The sequence below is a fragment of the Loxodonta africana genome, chromosome 8 (assembly GCF_030014295.1).
Source record: "Loxodonta africana isolate mLoxAfr1 chromosome 8, mLoxAfr1.hap2, whole genome shotgun sequence".
Taxonomy (NCBI): Eukaryota; Metazoa; Chordata; class Mammalia; order Proboscidea; family Elephantidae; genus Loxodonta; species Loxodonta africana.
The window spans coordinates 57,522,847-57,546,049 of record NC_087349.1 but is presented as its reverse complement, the minus strand read 5'-3'; the positions used below and the strand labels follow the sequence as shown (position 1 = coordinate 57,546,049).

Sequence of the window (23,203 nt, the reverse complement as noted above, 5' to 3'; positions counted from 1 at the left end):
TTTCACAAACCAATCATGTTTTATACAACTAATCATAGGAATGAAAATCACAAATACATAAATTAGACCTGCTTAGAGAATAAATGGCTTATTTTTATATTAAAACATGAAATTAGAAAAAACTTAACAAAAACAAAACAAAAAAAAAAACCCAATTTCTGTCGAGTCAATTCCAATTCATAGCGACCCTATAGGACAGCGTAGAACTGCTCCATGCAGTTTCCACTAAACCACCTGGTGGATTCGAACTGCGGACATTGTAGTTAGCAGCTGTAGCTCTTAACCACTATGCCACCAGGGTTTCCCTAACAAACAAAAGCCTCTCCTGGAATGGTACCTGATTTTTAATTAAAAGGAGGACAGTTCAAGAACAGAAAATAAGTAGGAATGGGTAAATAACTATTTGGTTAAAAAATCTTTTGGAAGTTAATAGCCTAGTGGCATTAATTAGAATCAAAATAAAGATTTCTGAAAATTGATAAATACCTTCTGTTCCAGGGTAAGTTGATACTTTTGTTTAACTCTCTTACACTTGTTAAACCAACTGTTCTCATCCATGATGAAAGGAGGTCCGACAGTCTCTGGAGTGCTGCTTTCACTACCACTGCTTCCCAAAGTCCTTAGCTCTTCCTCATCACTGCTGATACTATCAGAGCTGGGAAGATAAAAAATTTTTTTAAATAAATAAAATCAATTATATATTCTCAGTTGGTCATCTAGGAAACAAACCAACCAACAAACACCAAAGGATATTTGCCTGTCACAGCTGTGGACTTGAATGAACTGAAGAAAGCAGTGGTTGATGATAAATTTCCAACATTGAAAAATACCCAACAGAACTTAAAAAAAAGATAAGTGAAATTAAAAACTAAATGCATGAGCTAAAACACAGATTAGATACAACTGAAGAGAGAATTTGTAAACTGTAAGATATGAAGAAATTACGATTATATGTATTTATTATAATATTTACTAAAGTATTTTCAAAATGGTAAGACAAAATAACTGCCACACTAGGATAATACAGCCAAGAAAAACTATCTTCCCAGAAAGAGGGTGATATAAACACATTTCCATAAAAACTGGGAGATGTACTAAAGAATTCTCACTAAAAGAACTTCCAACAATTATACTTTAGGAAGAAAGAAAATGACCAAAGAAGGAAGGCCTGTTTTGTAAGAGGGAAAAGTAAGCACATAAAATGGCAAACTTATGGGTAAACCTTAAACAAATATTGAAAGTTGAAATAGTAACAATGGTGCCTACTTTCTAGAATTTTAAATAAATTAAAGACAGACCTAAAATTTTGGATAGCAAGAGCATATAAGTCAGGGAGAAAATGATTAGAGTTAATGCTATGTTAGCTCTCATTGGTTTAAGTGGATGGTAAAGATATTAACTTTACATATTGTTAAATTTTAAATACGCATATTAAAATTAATGGGGTACCAGTAAAAGAAGAGAAGTATAGTGTGTAACTTCTAAACTAGTAGGGGAATAAAATGGAAGAAAAGGAAATAAATCCAGAGGAAGGGAAGAAAGAAGACAGAAAAGGTGCAAAAAACAAAAATGCAAAAAAAAAAAAAAAAACAGGACAATTAGAAAGCAAAAAATGCAATACCAAAAAAAAAAAAAAAAAAAACCCATTGCTGTTGAATTACTTTCAACTCACAGAAACCCTATAGGAGAGAGTAGAACTGCCCCACAGGGTTTCCAAGGAGTGGTTGATGGATTCGAACTGCCAACCTTTTGGTCAGCAGCCAAACACTTAGCCACTGCACCCCCAGGGTCCCATAGCAGATATCAATCCAAATATACCAATAAACTGACTAAGCACTTCATTTAAAAGACAAACTCACTGCCATCAAGTCGAATCCAACTCATAGTGACCCTTCAGGACAGAGTAGAACCACCCCATAGGGTTTCCAAGGCTGTAATCTTTATAGAAGCAGACAGCCAAATCTTTCTTCTGTGGAATGTGGCTAGTGGGTTCAAACTGGGGACCTTTTGGTTAGTAGCCAGGAGCTTAACCACTGCACCACCAGGGCTCCTTATTTAAAAGACAAAGCCAATTAAAATACAGTTTTAGAAATCCAGACTATGTACTATTTTAAAACATACTTAAAAACATAAGGACAATGAAACGTTAAATGCACTGTGTTTCAGAAATTCCTGGTGTACATTTTTTCACATACTAAAAAAAAAAAAGCATTTCTTAAATCAGGGTATAGCTTACAATTGATGACATCTTACTATTTCTGTCACCAATTTTTTTCACATTTTAATGTTTCTTAATTGAAATGCATTTACAATGGAAGGCATGTTACAGTAGATGAATCATGGAAAAAAAGATAAAAATATACTAGAAAAATACTAACAAAAAAAAAAAAAACCCGGTAGTAGTCTAGTAATACCAAACAAAACAGACTTAAAAAAAAGCATACTGATGGTTACTACAGATCAATAAAAAAAAATTCAGTACTTCTGGAAACTTTTAAGAATACCAAACTTATATGTATCTAATGATGTAACTTCAAAATATGTAAAGCAAAAATGAAAAAAACACAAGGGAAAACTGACAAATCAAAGAATTTAATATATTATCTCAGTAACTTAAAAAAGATCAAGCAGATAAAAATTAAAAAGGATACAGAATATTAAAACAATACCATTAACAAGCATAATCTTTGAACAAAAAACCTAATTATCGGAAAAGTCGTCCTATCTTAGGGCATTTCTCAACAAACTTCGAGGAAATGGTTTTTTTTTTTAAATTGTGCTTTAGATAAAAGTTTAAAGTTCAAGTTAATTTCTCATACAAAAACTCATACAAAAATTTATACATATATTGTTTTGTGACCCCGGTTGCAATTCTTATCCCTATAATGTGACAGCACAGTCCCCGTTTCCACCCTGGGTTTCCCACGCCCATTCATCCAGCTCCTATCCCTTTCTGCCTTCGCATTCTGCTTCCAGACAGGAACTGCTCGTTTAGTCTCGAGCATCTACTTGAACTAAAAAGCATACTCTTCACAAATATTATTTTATGTTTTATAGTTCAGTCTAATCTTTGTCTGAAGAGTTGGCTTCAGGAATGGTTTTAATTCTGGGTTAACAGAGTCTGGGGGTCATGTCTTCTGGGCTTCCACTGGTCTCAGTCAGACCATTAAGTCTGGTCTGTTTACGTGAATTTGAGTTCTGCACCACACTTTTCTTCTGCTCCCTCAGGGACTCTCTGTTGTGTTCCCTGTCAGGGAGGTCATTGGTGACAGCCAGGCACGATCTAGTTTTTCTGGTCTCAGTCTGATGTAGTCTCAGGTTTATGTGGCCCTTTTGTCTCTGGGGCTAGTATTTTTCTTGTGCCTTTGGTGTTCTTCATTCTCCTTCGCTCCAGATGGGTCGCCACCAATTGATGCATCTTATATGGCCTCTCATAAGCTTTTAAGACCCCAGACGCCACTCACCAAAGTGGGATGCAGAACATTTTCTTAATAACTTTGTTATGCCAATTGACCTAGATGTTCCCCAAAACCAGGGTCCAATACCATAATTTGTTTATCTATTCATCTGCTGATGGGCACCTAAGTTGTTTCCATCTTTTTGCTACTGTGAACAGCACTGCAATGAACATGGGTGTGCATTTATCTGTTTTGTGAGGGCTCTTATTTCCCTAGGATATATTCCAAGGAGTGGGATTGCTGGATCATATAGTACTTCTATTTCTAACTTTTTAAGGAAGCGCCAAATCGATTTCCAAAGTGGTTGTACCATTTTACATTCCCACCAGCGGTGTATAAGCGTTCCAGTCTCTCCACAACCTCTCTAACATTTATTATTTTGTGTTTTTTGGATTAATGCTAGCCTTTTTTTTGTTGGGATAAGATGGTATCTTACTGTAGTTTTGATTTGCATTTCTCTAATGGCGAATGATCATGGGTATTTCCTCATATATCTGTTGGCCGCCTGAGTGTCTTCTTCAGTGAAGTGTCTGTTTGTATCTTCTGCCCATTTTTTACTTCGGTTATTTGTCTTTCTGTTGAAGTTTTGCAGTACCTTATAGATTTTAGAGATTAGACCCTGATCAGATATGTCGTACTCAAAATTTTTTTCACAGTGTGTAGGTTGTCTTTTTACTCTTTTGGTGAAGTCTTTGGATGAGCCTAAGTGTTTGATTTTTAAGAGCTCCCAGTTATCTAGTTTCTCTTCTGGTGTTTGCGCATTGTTGGTTATGTTGCGTATTCTGCTTATGCCATGTATTAGGGCTCCTAGCTGAAATCTTCTATTAGTTCCTGTAGTTTTCTTTGGGATTTTCTGTGTGTAAGATCATATCATCTGCCAACAGGGATACTTTTACTTCTTCCTTAACAATTTGGATGCCCTTTCTTTTTCATACCTTATTGCTCTCACTAGGACCTCTTGCACAATGTTGAATAAGAGCAGGGCGGGGAAGGAGTGGGTAAATGGGAGAGAGGTACATCCAAGAGCGGGGAATGAGTTTTTTTGATCCCGCATGGTAGGTTAGACACTTGCACTTAGCTTTCACAGATTCAGCATTGCTTCTCCCTGGTTCTGGAGGCTTGAGCAGACTTTCTACCGCTCGGTTTCTCTCACTGTGGAAAACGCATCCTGAGTGCTACTGCTTGCCTCAACCTGGGCACGCTGGCCAATCCAGCCTGCAGGGTGCTAGCAAGGTCAGGTCTGGCAAATCCTTGCTGCTTCTGAACTATCTCTCCCTCTCCCTGCTGCTCAGTACTACTCCTTAACTTTGTCTTTGACATTGAGGGGTCCCAGATTGCCATATGTAATTGATTGACTTGTTTTTCAGGTCTTTGTTATAAGAGGGACCACAGGAAGCATCTGACTACTCTGCCATCTTGGCCCTGCCTAATGAACTGTTTTTATGTATACCACATCTCTAACTACCACAATAACAAAGAGTCATGAAAATATTTGAAAATTAAAAATTATATTTCTAAATATCTCTGTTAAAGAAATCTCCTTGATAAATTGTTTATTTCAGCTCAGTTGTTAGGTAAATTTGAGTTGAATTTTAACTCATAGTGACCCTATGTGACAGAGTAGAACTGCCCCACAGGATTTTCTTGGCTGTAATGTTTACGGAAGCAGATTGCCAGGTCTTCCTCTTGCAGAACTGCTGGATGAGTTCGAACTACCAACCTTTCAGTTAGCAGCTAAATGCTCAACCGTTGGCCCAGGCCACCAGGTTTTTTTCTATTTATATATTTCATATTTTAGTTTCACAAAGATAAACCCCCATTTAAAAAGAAGAAGGCTGATGGTCAATAAACATAAAAAAGTTCATTAACTTTACCAGCAATCAAAAAATGCAAATTAAAACAACAATAGGATCTCATTTTTCACTTATACAATTAGCCACATTTTAAATTCTCTGCTAGCATAGGTGAGAAATAGGCACTCCCATGTATTGGTGATAGAAACTAAATTTGGTATGAATTCTCTGGAAGGCAATCTGACAGTATTTGGCAAAACTTTAATAATATGTATGCTCTTTATCCCAAAAATTCCATTGCGGGACTTTTAACTCAAGTAAATAATCATGGTTCCATATCCAAAGATGTAGTTACAAGGATATTAAATAAAGCACTATAAATGAGTGAATAACTAAATGTACCCTAAAAGTCCAACAATAACTTGTTGAAATACATGTTTTGTAAAAAGTAATTTCAATCAGATGTATAAACTGCACAAAAACAAGCCATTTAATTATAAATTAAGATTTCAATAACATATTTTAAAATGTCAGGTACCTTTGAGTAAACTTCAAATATGGTGTATAGTCTATTACAGCAGGAAAGTTGCCATCCAATCCCTCTCCTTTTAGGCAGAAGCTAATAGACAATAAATATTCCATATTAATACGTAAGACTTTAAAATAAAAGGTAGCTGTTATAAACTCTTGTTAGAGGCATTTATCAAATTGCAGGTTAATTTTCTGTTTTGAATTTAATTATTAAATTGTACAAATAAACACCTCAATAAAGATAGTCTACCTTCAATACCAATGACAAAGCATTTTACAAGTTAATACACTATTATATAAATATATCAAGCAAAAATAAAATTTACTGCTAAATATGTTCAAACACTGCCTCTTTATTTAATACTTAGTTTTTTTTCTAGTCTTTATTGGCTAGAGAATTTTCAAATGAAGATATGTTCTTCACATTTAGACAAATTCTCAGGTGACAAAGAATATCCCCTAAAATTTTACTGATGAGAAAACCTGGACAGACTTAAAATCTGAACAGCTGAAATGCCTTGGGTCTTATACCTAGAAAGGATGTTTAAAATCCTCTAATCTATCTATAGTCAGTCCTTTTTGAGGCCATAGCAACAGGTCAAATGTTAGGTGATTTTCCCAAATTCATATGGTGAGTCTGGAAAGCTAATAAAGGAACTCTAAATCTCCCGGTCCCCTAATCGGTAATCTTTGTTCTGTACGATGATATAGCCAATAGGACAATAAAAGAAAAGGTTTTTAGTTTTATGGTTAAATTTTTTTTTAAAGTAATCTTCTAGGAATATAAACATAGGAATATTCATACGATATATTTCGAAGGAAAAAAATCACCTATGAACTTTCAGCTTCTAGTTTCTTTGAGCAGTTGGTCTGCCGAAATACTTGTTCTAATATATCAATATTGAAGATATGGATGCACTTTTCCAGACACAAATAATGAGAAGATCAAAGTGGCAACACTTTCTATGGGCTTTCCTTCATTTATAGAAATGTTACTGTTGTATCTTTAAGACATATGCTTTCAAGTGTTTATACAGTTTCAACGAGTTACACTAAGCCAACAGTTACTACTCATCCAGATGGGTTTTTTTTTGTTTATTTTGGTGACCAAGATCATATATTTATTATAAAAAAGAAAAGAAAAAAACCTGTAAAGAATTTAGACAGAGTCAGAGCATACCACGTAAAAACGTAACATCCTTACAGGGATCAGAAAGATACCCTTCCTACAACATTTATCATATTCATCCTAAAAAAAATAAGCTAATTAGCCTAATAGCAGTTTATTAAATCTTAAATACAGAAAAGTTACCTCATGGATGGAGAACTATTTTGAAAAGAAAGCTATTTACTAAAAACAAGAAGGTAATCTCAGTGAAAATGGGCATTATTTTTAAATTCAAGTCCTACAAATAAATATTCATGTAAGCCTTCTATTTCGTTAATGTCCTTGAATTTTCAAATGATATTATTCCAATGTAAATCTAGTATTTCCATCATTCCTGTGTTTGAGTTCTTTTTATAGACAGATCTTTTACTTTAGTATAATGTAAAGTCTGAGGTCAATTAAAGAAATGGAAAAAGGTGCTTCCATAACTCCTTAAAAAAAACTTACATTATCCTTTTTTAGAATGTGTAATCTTTGTCTAGAATCAATTCTACTTGTATAAAATCAAAGCAAATGTGAATAATATTATTATAAATAACATAAGAGTCATAAAATACCTAAGATACCCTGTCAGTATCAACACCTGAGATAATGAGAATCTTTCAAGCTCTGAATCTACTTTATTTCTTTTTGTTTTAAAGCAGTAGCTGAAGAATACCAAAAGATAAGATCCAGAACCTTTTTCAGTGCTATCAGGGTACAAAATATTTCTGCTTGGGCAGATATGGTATGAGCTTTCATTTCACTTAGCTAGAAAGCAAGCCTATCAGTTAATTCCTGAAGTTTGAGATAGTCTCTTCTGAGACAGCAAACCATTTGGAAATCTAACTGGTGTCACTTGAAAGGGAACAACATGAATTGAATATCAATATCCAATTGTGTGCTTTACTTAAGACAAGAAATTGAAAGAAAAAGCATAAGTAGAAACTATTGTAAGATAGAATTATTTAAAAACTGAGTGCATGTGAATAGATTTAAGTACCTGAAATCAATAGCATTGAGTCCAAGCAGCATGCCAGCAAGCATATTTGCTTCCTCACCCAAGACAATTGCTCCATCTTCATAAAATCTCCTAAAAAATAAATATCCAAAACAGACTAAAATTTGAGCTACAGTAATTACTTAGAGCCCAATCTAGTGTAGGAAGAGCTAAATTTTATTTAATTTCTTAAAAACATACTTGGATCACCCAAATCTTACAGATATTTAGGAAAAACCACCGCCGCAATAACAAACCTCACTCTCTCTCCAAATGTTTCTACCTCTCTTAAAAAGAATCCCCAAAGTGACTCTTAATAGGCCCAATGTGCCTACCATTTTTCCCTAATAAAAAAACCATTACCGTCCAGTCCATTCTGACTCATATCAACCCTACACGACACAGCAGAATTGCCCCATAGGGTTTCCAAGGAGGTCCTGGTGGATTCAAACTGCTGACCTTTCGGTTAGCAGCCATAGCTCTTAACCACTAAGCCACCAGGGTTTCCTTTTCCCTAATAGTGATGTAATATCAATGTACTCTCAAGAATGATAAATTCATAATCATTTACACTGGTCTATTTTCAAAACTAGGGGCAGTAGGAATTATTTTTATTGATTTACATAAAAAGAGAACTAAAACTTTCACCCTCAAAAAGAATTAGTAAAATAAATTGAAAGATCTTCTACACCTCTATTGAGGTGTTCCATAAAAAGGCAAAGATCTTCAACAAATCCTTGTATCTGAGATTTTGTCCCTGCCCTAAAATCTAAATTAGCTGTTGACAGAGTATTTTATTTACTCCCAGAAGAACTATGTTTCCAATGATTCTAGATCACCAAATTCTTTGGGCCCTATGCTTTAAAAAAGGATTCTGGGAACCACTCAATATTCCTAGTACTTCCCTGCATTTAAGGGAAAAAAAAAAAAGTCTTTTTATTGCCCATTTTAAGCCCACCATGGTTTAAAAGTACATTACATAAGTCAGACCAAAACTATTCTTGCTTGTCTCCTAACATCAACATTGTTATAGGGGCTGGTGAAAAATAATAAAAACAAACAAAAAAACTGATTTTAGAGATATTTTAAAAGTCTAAAAAGTCTTTTATGTGTGTGTGTGTATATTATACTCTTTTAATTTTTTTTTTGCTTTAGTTCAACTAATGATTTTTTTAAGCTAATCAATACAAGATAAATAAAATGCTCGCTTTATATGTGAAATCAATAATATCACTCAAAGGAATACTGTATCTCAAGTATAATACTGCATAGGTCTAATTTAATATTACAATTGACATTGCAACAGAGCAGAAGGAAAGATAAAGGGAAAAGAAAGAGCTAAAAAAAAAAAGCTAGTTAAGAGAATCACCCATTATATGCTGAATTTTTTCATTATTCTGGTTAAGAAAAAAGCATTTTTTCAGAAAATGCACACCTAGGTTTCAGATCATATATTGCAAAATAACCTAATTTAGTACTAAGGAGAATGATGAATTGAAGATATCTGAAAAAGACCATATTTTAATCATTTGGTATCAAAGACTAAAGCTATTCATGTGTTTAAAAGACGTAGACGTTTGAAAAAATTAATTTTTCATTCTCTTAACTACCATATCAATAATTTTTACTGGTTTCTGTTATGAACACTTTCAAAGATTTCAAAATATTATAAACTTTCAAACTTAATTTTACCTCATAGTAAAATTGAAGCATTAATGTTTGCTTACATAGCCAAGGTTATCTTTTGGCAACAAAAGATATCTACTATTCCGATAATAGTAAGGTATACATTAAAGAATAACATCTTTCATTTTTAAAAAAAGTATGTGTTGTGCTAAAAAAATATTTTTAAGAAAAGAATCAAACCAAAACAGTATAATGAACTGTAACAATGCGTTAATAAATATTGAAAGTACCAAGGTAAAAAAAAATACATAGAACTTCCATCTAAAGATTTATATATTAGACTTATAATATCTTTAAATACAGCTTTGTATTTTAGAAGCAAACAGAAATTTTGAGAAGCTCTTTAATATTACTGTGATTTGGAAGAAACCAAACCAAAAACCAAACTCACTGCCATAGTTAATTCCTATTCATAGAGACCCTACAGGACAGAGCAGAACTGCCCCATAGGGTTTCCAAGGCTGCAATCCTTACGGGAGCAGACTGTTTAACTTTCTCCCAAGGAATGGCTAGTGGTTAAGGAGTCAAGCACTTAACCTCTGTGCCTCCAGGGCTCCATTTTCAAAGAAAAGCCTCCATTATTTATTAGGACTACTCCTTCTAATTATTTACGTTATTCACGTAACTAGAAAATTATGAGTCAGAATCGACACAATGGCAATGGGTTTTTTGGTTTTGGTATAGGAATAATTATTCTACCATTTCTCTTATCTCATACCGTTAACCCTAACTGAAATATGTCCCTATAATGCTATCTGTAGTGTTCATTCTACAAAGACTATTTTAAGGCCTACTATAAAAAAAATAGGATCCAGAAAATTAACATTTCATCTGAACACAAATTTTGTTATTATAAATTAAGCATATGCAGTGTAATTGCAAAGTAATAAACTGCTTTCCACAAACCAGTTAATTTTATCTATACTTATTTTTCCATATTTGTTACTTCAAATTCTTAACAGAATACTTTCAATCTTGTTTCAAATATCACATTTTTATTTTTTAGCTTAACCTTTCTAATTGTTTTTCAGTCTATAGGCAGGGAGAAATGACAGCTTAGTGCAAATTACTGCAGCTTCTACCTTACTTCTCTATTCACAGGTCTTCTCAGTAATGTACCAAAACAATTCCCTAATTTTTAAAGCTTAGATTCTATTCATTCTGCCAACTTTTCAACTCTATTTTCCAGTAACACCCAGTAAACTTTTTTTTTCCTCTTCCATAATAGCTTACCATGACATCCTCCACTTAGCGAAGGATCACATAAATTTGTCTTACACTTTGGAATCATGTACTCCAAGAACAAGATTTATAAATGCTTCCTCTCCCTCCCTCTCCCCACCACACGCCTCCTACACTCAATCTTATCCTTCGAGTTTCACTGACCAGTGCCGTCTGCCTTGACTCATGTAGCTCCTCCTGCTATACTGGGTAAAAACTTGTGTCACCATTTTAAAGAATATCATAACTCTTCTTCTGTGAAGAGCAGAACAAGAAGACATCCACTTGATTCAGATACTCCCAAGATTCCTAAACGACCAGATTTCATTTCTCATCTTTCTATAAGCATTTAGCTCCAGGGGAATCCAGACAAAAGGTAAGGCACAACTATACTTCCAATAACTTGCTTGTATTTTACCAACCTAATCTTCCAAATGTATTTATTTTGTCTAGAGGTGTTCAATCAAATTTATTTATAATTCAGTTTGATTTCAGAAAAAAAAAAATTACCTTCTTGCTTTTTCACAACTATATTTTTTAGTTAAGATAACTTCTGAAATAACTTACTTATTCTGAATTAACTTATTTCCTTTCTTGGGAATATCAGAGCCATTATATTCACGTTTAAACATTATATACCAAGCCATGTTTCTCTTTGAATAGTGCAACTTCATGTATTGTTACAAAAATATTTTTACTTCATGTATTGTTTTAGAGCTGAATCACTTCCTTTTTATGAAAAAGGACAGCTAACACCTAAGAACAAGGTAAAAAGAATTTCCTTTTAATTAAACTGCTCATTCTAAAATAATCTACTCAAGAATGATTCCACCCCACCCAATCCTTTAAACTAAGAAACGAGTCTAACAAACAGATTATTAACACTTTCATTTCTTTTTAGAGATTATCATAACTTTGATGCAATACTGTTATTACATAGGAGAGAATTATTGTGTAAACTTGGTTTTGATTTCATTAATTTAGAATTTTTAGGTTGTATTTATTAGATTCTTATATTATGCTCTATTTTTTAAGTTTTCAAAGCCTTAGTATCCTCAATACTTAGTATCATTTATAAAGTTATTTACTACTAATGATAAATATGAGAAATAAATGTCCCATATTAATAAGGTTCATTTCAAATGTGTAAGACCTCGTCATCATTTCAGAGTTCATCTTTAGAAATATACCAAAATTACTATGCTGCTTTCAAAGACTTCGGTAAGTATGTATCAGGTTTACTGTATGCAAATACTTCTTTTAGCTAAAAGTTTTTCTATCCCTGTCAAATTTATGATGGTAAATCATTTTTTTTTCTTTGCATCTTCCAAATTAAAAGGTTATCACTATATTACCTTAAAAAGAATAGAGGCATCTAAGTAAAGACACCATAGTTTGTACTAGCTACTTAGCTAAGAGAAGAATGTATCATGGCAAATGCCTAGATTTTTTAACAATCCATAATGTCAAACACTGCATCAGTATATCAAAGTTAAGATTGCAAGGATATTATTTCTTTGTATCTAATTTTCTCTATCAAAACTGGTTTTGTCATTCTTTACTTATATTTTAAAAACAGAACTAATTACATAGAAATAAGTATTCTAATTTAGAAGTGTCTAAGATAGCACTGTCCAGTAGAACTTTCTGCATTGAAAATAATGCTCGTATCTGCACTATCCAATTTGGTAATCGTTAGTCACACTTGACTACTGAGCACCTGAAATGTGGCTACACTGATCAGGCAACTGAATGTTCAAGATTATTTAACCTTAATCAATGTTGATTTATATAGTAGCATGTAGCTAGTGGCTACTGTATTGGTCAGTACATGTCTAAGGCATTGATACTAAATTTTTTAAGTTACAAATACTTTTGATATGGAAAGAAGTGGTTTCTTCAACCATAGCAACAAGCATAGATCAGCGGAACAGAGATTAGTAGGAATGACTGCTGACCTAATATAAACCTTACCTCCACCATCATAAAAAAATTAAGTCCTGTTTTATATATGGAACAATAGGTCATTCCTTAATCTACACAATCCCAGTAAAACAACATCGATACAAACAGTCCTAAAAAGTCAATTAAGCATTCATTCATTCTACATATTTTATATATAATCAAAAGGTGGGAAATCTGAATCCACAAGCCACTCCTTGGAAACCCTAGGGGGCAGTTTTACTCTGTCCTATAGGGTTGCTATGAGTGGGAATCAACTCGAAGGCAATGAGTTTGGTTTTATATATATATATATATGCATGAATTAAAGAAGTGAATGATTCATTTATATTCTTTACAAGCAAAAAAGTAAACATTGTGGTGTAATAGGGATGCTATAGGAATTTGATAGTTAAATCTTTCTTCAAATTGGTCAGGAAAAAATCTATGGTGAGAAAGAAACTTCAAGTGTCGAAAAGTGAGCATTAGAGATGATCCAGAAAAAGGAAATGCCAGGAATAATATGAAATTTGAGAAGATAATATAAGGTAGAAATATGTTTAATTAGTGGATTTATTTGAGCAGTTAAGGAGAAAATAAAACAGCTGAAGACTTTAGAAACTAATTAACCTCTTCATTCTATTCTTATTTCTAGGTCTTTATATGACTCTTTCAAATATATATTAGAAAATCAAAAGGACTTTTAAACCTGGTTGTTTTGAAGTCTCTCAGAGCTGTAGAGATATATTCAGACAAATGTTTTTCCATGAGTGCTACTCTGATCCAGGCTCTACCCTAAAAAGAAGAAAGAATCCAATATGAAAAAAAAGTTAAAAAATTGTGCCCACTGTTGCCATCAAAAAACTAAACAATTTTAACACATAAAGGACAACTCATTCAAAACAGGCATTTAATAAATACTTAGGATAAAAATAAGTAAATTTCAATTACATAGAGTATATGTTTTGTTTCTCTGAAGGTGTAGGGTATAGTATGTCAGATAAAGTTTCTGTCCTCTGAAGGAGAAGAACCATTAATACTGAGTTATTTTGAGCTGGAGACCACTTTTGAATCATACTATGTGAGACCAAAATCAAATGATAATTAAAATGAGTCCTCTAACAAAACATGAGAACAGAGCCCATTCTAGTTAAATAAAAATAATCACTCTAATACCACGTAAGAGAATTTCCCATAGTAGTCTTCCCAAACGAGGTTTTATATAACAACGAATTCCAAATTTCATGATTTATCATATATCCAAATCATGAGTTACTGTATTTGGTACCCAAAGGCAATTCTAAAAATTATTATCAAATATTTAAGGCAGAAATACAAAGCAAGTCAGCATATTCTTGCACAAAATCACAGAAACAGACAATACTGATTAAATGTGAATAATTTTACTGAAATGGGGTAACATCATTAATGAGGGTTAATCAGTCAATCTTTTATAATTCAAAACATTTCCTCTGTTCTTTTTATTTAGAATGAAAGAATATAAGAGATCATACTTCTAGTAAGAACTCTAACTCAATTACAAGCAGCCCCCGGGTTACAAACAAGCTCTGTTCCTAATTGTGTCTTTGAGAATTTGTAGGTCAGTTGGAACAGGTGCATACGGTTCTTATTTAGCCTTACTTAAAGTTTTTTAATGCAAGAAGGAAACCCTAGTGGTAGTGGATAAGTAGTACGGCTGCTAACCAAAAGACTGACAGTTCAAATCCACCAGGCGCTCCCTGGAAACTCTATGGGGCAGTTCTACTCTTTCCTATAGGGTCACTATGAGTCGGAATTGACTTGATGGCAATGGGTTTGGTTTTTGGTTTTTAGTGCAAGAAATGACTCCAAAAGCTTGATTTTGATGAAGACTTTGTTGCAAGTAGTGGTTTGTTCAATCATTTCAAACTGAGGTCAAATTTACATAACATCACAGGGCAAGTACGAGTTGTCCGTAATAATTGGATGTTCCTAATCTGGGGGCTGTACTTTTATTTTCATGCAATACTTTCACAGATCTCTAGAAAATCCATGAATATTGAATATAGATAAATGGAAACAGTGTAATGGTATTTGAGAATAAAGGTGTTGCTTATATATATATATATATGATTGTCAGCTACAAGTAAAAGAAATAAAGCATCCTTTAGAATTTTACAACTATACTTAATTCACCAAACTCCTGAATAGGAGGGGGTCAATCTATGCAATGGTAAAACCTGTCAGCCTTAGAAGCAGAAGTCCTCCTTGGGAAGCAAAAGAATTATATGAGTGTAGTCAGCACATCAATGTGCCTACCAACCATAACTTTCCTTTTCAGATTGCCCTGTACTCAGCCCACTGTTGCTACTAAAGCGGTAAACTTAGGAGAACCTACATTAGCTGTGGCTGATTAGAACAGACTGGCCAGCAACATCCCAAGATTCTTTCTTGAAATTTCATCTAAAAGACAGAGACCAATCAGCTGACAGTTACTGCCTGAATCCAAAAGGCCACACGTCCACTGTCACAGAAACAGAAAGTTGTTCTGTAGAAACAATTATACACAGGAGACTGTGCTGTTGCTAGATAAGAACTGTGGGGAAAGTCCTGCTTCCTGATTTATTAGTTTAAATCTATGCAGAACTGACCTGCACTTAGTTTCCTGTCCTTGATGTTTGTAGAATTCTCTGTTAAATTGTAATAATAAACTGTGCTAATTTTACACGTTTCTTTTCTTTCAACCAATAACATTTACGAAAACAAATTTATAAAGGCTACTGCGCCAAGATGTAGGAAAGCTGAAACTTATGCTGAGGAATTTAGATTTTTATCCATGGATAATGACAACCACTTGAGGGCTTCAGGAAAAAAAAAAAAGGAAACGGCAGTCAACATTTCTTAAGAATGTAATTAATATGTGTTAGGCCCTGTTTAGCAGTCCTGGTGATACAACAGTTAAGTGCTCAGCTGCTAACTGAAAGGTCAGGGGTTTGAACGAACTCACCAGTGACTCCAGGGGAGAAAAGACCTGATATCTGCTCCCGTAAAGATCATTGCCTAGGAAACCCTATGGGGCAGTTCTACTCTGTCCTACAGGGTCAGAATTGACTTGGTGGCACACAACAACAGGCCCTGTTTTTAAGAGCTTTACCTACATTAAGACATTTAATCGTCTTAAAAACTGTGTGAGTTAGGTTACAGTACTATCCCCACTTTAGGAGAAAACAAAAACTAAATGCAATTAAACAAAAAAAAAATTAGAAGAGAAAAAACTCATTTTCTCACCACCAAATTGACCAACTTAGTTAATATCCATATACTCTGCCTTCTCTCCGGTTTCAGGTGATAAACCGTCATCATTTAAGAGTGTGAAAATGGCAAAGATATTGGAATTATATATATCTGACAAAAGACTTTAATCTATAAAATATAAAGAATTCTTATAAATCAATAAGGGGGGAAAAAAAAACTCCAGTTAAAAAATGGGCCTGTAGTGGGAAGGTTTTAAATTATAGATTCATTTTCTTTAGTACCTATTAGACCATTAGGGTGTGGTTTCTTTTTTGTATTAGCTTTGGTAAGTGATGTTTTTCAAATAATTTGTCCATTTCATCTAAATGTTCAAGTTTATGGGTATAAAATTATTCATCATATCCTTTAAGTGTGTCTCATGTCCTTAGGTTCTATGGGGTTCATTCCTGATATTGGTAATTTATAACCTCACTTTTTTTTTTTTCCTCTTGAATAATCTTAATCAATTTTATTAATTTAAAAAAAAATACCAACTTTTGTTTTTTTTTATTTTTCTAGTGTACATTTGTTTTCAATTTTTATTGAATTTTTGCTCTCATTTTCATTACTTCCTTTGTTCCTCATTATATGAGTTAAAATTGAGAAGTACACTTTGGGTTTAATTTATTATTTTCTTTGTAGCTTCTTGAGATGAAAGCTTTGATTGCTGACTTCAGCCTTTTTTTTTTTTTAATATACAAAGTTTATTTAAGCCTATCAATTTTCCTCTAAGTACAAGTTTTTACATGTTATTTTCATTATCATTCATTTCAAATATTTTTCAATTTTCACTGTGATTTCTCCTTTCATCCATGAGTTGTTTAGAAGTATACTTCTCAATTCTGACTCATGTAAGTATTTGCTAGTTACCTTTCAGTTACTATTTTAGCTTAATTCCACTGTGGTTAGAGAATATATTTTATGTGACTTTAATCCTCTGAAATTCATTGAAATGAATTATGGCTCAGCAAATGGTCAATTTCTGTAAAAGTTCTCCATGTGTTTTATAAGTATACATTCTTCAGTTTTCTCTTTTGATTTCTTTTTTTTATATATATATTCCAGTTCTCTGGTAATATCTATCTTTATTTCTGTTCTTTTGAACCTATCATAATTATTTAAAAGTCCATTATCTCCATCACCTATAAATTTGTTTCAATTATCTTTTTATTCCTCTCGATTTCTGTCATTTGATCTTGTTTATTGGCATGGGCTGGCGATTTTTTACTGAATGTTGGACACTGTGTATGAAAATTTGTAGTACCTTGGCTGATGGTACCTTCCTCCAGCGTGGATTTATTTTTCTTCTGGCAGGCAGATAAAGTATTAGAGAATCATATTTAATGGTAACACTTTTAGGCTGGTTTTTTTCTGACTTGCCCTTATTCCCATGGTGTAGCCTTTCTGGCATTTCAAATGAAAGGACAGTGTTTACAGGACCTCTCCAACTTGTTGGGCCCTGAACTCTAACTTCTGTCTTTCCAAAACAAGAGTGGGAAATCTTTAATTAGGTATTTTAGCCTCCTACCAGACGTTTTCTACTTGGTTTATTGGAATTTTGCTCTATGCTTAAGCTGCCTAAGAGTTGGCAAACACCTCACAGGAAAATTATATGCACAACTTCAGGCTCATTTGTCTGCACTTCTCTCAATCAAGTACCGGTTACACTGGCAGTTCGAAGTTCCACCTTTGTTTCTGCAGCCCAGAGAAACTAAAACAAACATCCCCTACCCCCACCACTTCCTGCTTGCCTCTATACTTATGATGGGAACTGGGAAATGCTCTCAGGTTAAAAGCAAAGGTAAATGCAGGGTTCACCTCATGTACCATTGTTCTTGCCAGGATTTTACCCGCCCAAACTCTCATGCTTTGGTTGTTCTCTTATGCATTAAAATTATTGCTTTGTGTATTTTATCCAAATTTTATACTTGTCCATGGCAGAAGGGTTATTCTGATACAAGCTATTCTATTTATCCTTGGAAGCAGAAACTGATTCATTTCTCACCTCCAAGATCATCTCTTTTTTAGACTCCAATTATACCCTCCTAACTTGACTCTCCATTTCCACTATTCCCATCAATGAATTCACCCAGCTGTTTTTCTTAAAATGCAAATCAGATTATAAGTACTCTGCTACCTTAAAAAAAAAAAGGAGAAAGAAGGGAGAAAAAAAGAAATCCTCAAGTAGTTCTCCACTGCACTAAGAATAAATCCAAACTCTTTATCATGACCTCATTTCTTTTGACCCTACACCTTGTTTACTCTTCTCAATATATGTACACTATCTTCTCTTAGTTCAAGTCCCCATTAGAATGTCATTTCCTCACAGACACCTCTCTAAGATTTGCTAAACGCCCTACCTAAAAAGTTGCCCTCCACTACCATTACTATCATATTCTAGTCCCTTAATCTGTTGCATTTTTTCCATGACCCCTGAGATTACACTATGTATTTAGTTATTTTCTTCTTGTATTACAAAATATGAAATTCATAATATTTACTCTTTGCCACCATTTTCACCACTGTATTCCCAGTATTTATGATTTCTGGCACATAGTAGGCACTCAATATATATTTGTTGAATAAATGGATGAAATTAAAGCAGATAATTTGTTTGAGGTCATACATCTACTAAATGTTGGAGCTGCCAGTGAAAAATGGAGAAAAGGAATAATAAGATAAAAACAGTATTTTAGGAATATTCATATGAAGCTAGTATTTAAAATGGATAATGTGTAAGACAAAAAGACAAATGAGCAGAATGAGCATCACTTAGGTTTCTCCCTGGGAAACTGTATGTTTATTTTTAAAGTACCCCAAGTATTTCTGAGATTCTTTCAAGTTTTGGACCATCGTAAAAGAGAACTGAGGATAGGAAATTTCAAGTGGGAGGTTAAGAGAGGAGATAATGACTTGTGAGTCAATAACAGAAAATGATCATAATCCCTTCTCAATTCTATTTTGTAGATAATTCTGGTATATCAGTGACTAAAACCACCCTCTTCCTCTGCTTCTTCTGGAAGGAAATTAGGTTAGCCTGCTTCTGGGGCAGAGCAGTCACAAGGCCAACTTCTGAACGAGGGAAAAAGTAAGCAAGAAGATGGAGACCAAGAAAGATTGTCTCTAGAACAGATAGGGCACATATAAGAAGGTATTAAGGACTACACTGACTGTCATAGTAACTCAATAAAAATATACTGGACAGAAAGATGAATGCATACATGGATGGTTGATATGACTAATACATTTAGAAATTGGTCTATAATGTTAAATACAATAATAGAAAGAGTATCTTTTTCTTGGTAAGCAATCACAAACTAGAAAGCCTGAACTAGCCAAAAACTACCCAAAAGAACTGCTTTAAAAAAAAAAAAAAAAAACGGAATACACACAGAGAGACAAAGAGGAAGAGAGAGAGAGATGCGAGAAGGTAGGAAGAACTACAGAACGGTGCAGGGCTTATTTATACTTTGGAGTCAAGAAAATAAAAAAGGGAAAAATAAACATTAAAAAGAATTTCCTGAGCTCAAAGCCAGTTAGAATACTAAAAAACTCAATGGAAATACCTGCAAGGTCAGTAACAGTAGTAACTAAGGATCCAATTGGGGTAATTTCCGTCAGAGATCATAAGCTAATAAGGAACTAGCCTAGGAGCAGACAGGGAAATGGGTAAATTCAGAGGACAGTGAAATAAGTTGGTACCTGCTGAGATGAAGCCGTTTTTCTAAGAGTACTGATTCTAGTTTAAAACCTAAGGAAGTTGATGTGCAGAAATCTGGGTGCCCCAGAGCCCTCCATATTATAGAAAGAATAGCTGCAAATATACCTGAGATGGGAAAATTATAGACATGACCTTCATTTCTAATATTATTTTTCATTGTTAAGCTATGTTTAGGGTTTGCAAAATAGGCTCAACTAGTCATAAACTAAGCAAAGAAAGGAATGATCTGTGGTTCTTGGTCTTAGCCTAGAAAGACTAAGTGCCAGATCTCCCATAGTGGCAAGTTCCTAAAAAACAAATTTAAGGGGTTTAGTATTTTTTAGTGGTATTAGGACACTGACAATCCTGATTAAATCAACTCAACTCAATTTAACAAATGCTTCTATACTGAATTAATCATTGCTACATGTCTTCCATTGCTTAAAATGTCATTTGCACGGCCCTTAAAGTATAATCAGAGAATCTGGCCTCTTACATAGATTTCAAAAAGGAAGGTGTTTCAACCCCAAGTGAACTGAATTATACATTATTTACCAGGTATGTCTGGTGCTTCAGAAACCCTCGTGGCGTGGGGGTTAAGTGCTATGGCTTCTAACCCAAAAGTCAGCAGTTCGAATCCAACAGGCACTCCTTGGAAATTCTATGGGGCAGTTCTACTCTGTCCCATAAAGTCGCTGTAGGTCGAAATTGACTTGACGGCAGTGGGTTTGGTTTGGTGCTTCTGTTCTGATACATAATACATGTAAGGGCCAGATGAAAGTGCTAATAGAAGAAAGTGCTAACAGTCACTCAAGACTCAGCTCTATTACTCAATAAACTTGTCATCTGAGTTATTTGTGTTTAATCCTTCAATCCTGACACTTGGCACGTGTGGTTATCAAGTAGATTAAGTGCCTTCCTCTTCTGACTGCAATAAATAAAGACTTAATCTTTTCCTGAAGACATTTCTGAGCATAACCAGGGAAATCTCTTTCCCCACGAGATGGAATTTGTTTGAGGCCTGAACAAAACAGAGATATAAATACAAGACTTGGAACATGATTGTTCTGGTGTTTTGATATTCAACCCTGGTTCGTTACAGAATAAACATTAACTCTCTCTGCTGGGCAGCGTCTTGCTGTGTAGGGACTGGTCTCAGGAGGCTCATTAAGAGGGCTGGTCAGCTAAGGTTTAGGTTTCTTGAGTCCACCCAGGTCCAAATGCTACATTCCTAATGTTTCTTCTCAATTACCTTTTCTATTTGGGGATACGCTAGTTCTATAAATATATTCTCTGTTGACGTGGTTTATAATACTGCTTGTCATATTAATCTCTCCTGCTTTTAATTTGAAAATAAAAAATTAAATTTATGTACTACTTAGGGTGTTTTTTATTTTTTAATGTTATATATATTTTTTATTGTGCTTTATGTCAAAGTTTACAGAGCAAATTGGTTTCTCATTAAACAATTAACATACAAATTGTTCTGTGACATTGGTTGCCAATCCCATGATGTGCCAATATTCTCCCCTTCTTGACTCCATTTCCGTTTGTCCAATTTTCCTGTCCCTTCTTACCTTCTCTTCTCTGCTTTTGAGCTGGTGTGCCCATTTAGTCTCGTATACGTGGTTGAACTACGTGTGTTGCTGTTTGTTTTATAGGCCTGTCTAATCTTTGGCTGAAGGGTGAACTTCAGGAGTGAATTCAGTACTGAGTTAAAAGGGGGTACTTTCTATTTTTATAGACTTGATTCATTCAAACTTTCAATCTTAACCAAAAAAAAAAGTTTCTTTCCCCTTAAGTTTTCTCCAAACCAACGATAGTTTACATTAATTAGTAATGAATGCCTACCTTGTGCACTGTGCTCCTTTGAAGAACTATCTATATGGGATCATAGGAGCCCTGGTGGCATAGTAGTTAAAAGCTCAGCTGCTAACTGGAAGATCGGCAATTCAAATTCATCAGTGGATCCAAGGGTGAAAGATTTGGTAGTCTGCTTACATAAAGACTGCAGCCTTGGAAACCTTATGGGGCATTACTATTCTGTCCTAACAGGTTGCCATGTGTCAGAGTAAACTCAACAGCAATGGGTATATGGGATCAAACTGACAACAGCAACTCAAAAGATTTGATAGGAAACTTAAGGGGCAGTGAGTTTATGTTAACGGAGGAGGCACAATTCAGAAAAGGAAGCTAAGAATGGTTACATACCTTGAAGAATATAATCAATATCACTGAATTTTACATGTAAAAACTATTGAATTGTATGTTTTGCTGTGTATATTTTCAACAAAAATTTAAAAATTGAAAAAAATTCACCAAGTAGTAATTTCTTGAAGGTTGGTTGGATCTGTAGCCATATCAATGGGCCTTTCCTACCCTATTATAGTAAACCCATTGGTCTCCCTTGAACTGTGAATGGATTTTTCACCTGTGCATGATTTTGTAATTTTATACATCGGTCATTGGAAAAAAAATTTCCATTCAATTATGCAGGTCTACCAAATGTTGACACATTTTATTAAAAAACAATCCAAAAATACATTTGTTAATATCAATGTCATGGTTATCAGAAAAAGCGTTAGTTATTGGGAAGCTTAGCAAACTTATAGTGATGGATCCAAGTTTTCTAAAATTCTACTTTTCACTTGAAAGCTTTAATTTTACCATTTGCAACAAATACTATCAGTTGTTTTCCATGAAATAACAGCCTCACTTGGTTCAGTTTTTTTTTTTTTTGATACAATGTCTGCCAAATGCCTAAGTCAAAAAAACTAATAGTTTGCAAGTTGTTCTTTCAAGCAAAAATGGTGCTACATGAAAGGAATGGTTAGTTCAGCTCACAACTCAAACTGCATGAGTACTTTTCCTCCAGGCAACCATCATACTTCAGTACATAGAAAAAGTGTTTTATATATATATATACACACATATATACTTGCCATTTTGCCACCCAGAATATTAAGAAGACAGGTAATCAAGGGTTGAGGTTTAATAAAATTAATAATGTTTACTTCACTGTCACAGACATTGTTAAGTGAAAATAGCTTTTTCTTAAATAGTGTGTGTGGTGGGAAAGAACTCAATGACTACAAGTACAGTTTGATGCCACTGCCTTCATTCATGCCAAGATGCCAGCAGTTTTACCCATCACTGCTTCTGCATTAGCACTGCAAATGTCAACACAGTGAAAAGCAAATGATGTCTTGGTATTATCATGAAAACAGTTCTGCATCATGAACCACCTATATAATGGAGATCCCAAAGTTCTACAGAATATTGTCTGAGAACCGCTGGCTTACATAATTCAAGAAATGTAGACTCTTCAGAGAACTGGAATGTTTCATTGCACCTCTTAAAAATGAAATTCATAGTGACTAGCTTCATACCTTCCTGGTATCCATAAGGCAACATAAAAATTCATGAGCATTCTTAAGTAACTACACACAATGA

General features: G+C 34.0%; 1 protein-coding gene across 1 annotated transcript in view; it reads right to left on the bottom strand.

The window, feature by feature from the left end:
* The window catches only part of RUNDC3B (RUN domain containing 3B), a 143,011-nt gene that overhangs the window by 62,993 nt on the left and 56,815 nt on the right, over positions 1-23,203 (bottom strand). Inside the window, exons 4-7 of the mRNA XM_064289949.1 lie at positions 13,487-13,572; positions 7,933-8,022; positions 5,790-5,870; positions 487-655 (exon numbers count right to left, since the gene is read on the bottom strand). Coding sequence (XP_064146019.1) covers positions 487-655; positions 5,790-5,870; positions 7,933-8,022; positions 13,487-13,572 — 426 coding nt within the window. The remainder of the gene's footprint in view (positions 1-486; positions 656-5,789; positions 5,871-7,932; positions 8,023-13,486; positions 13,573-23,203) is intronic.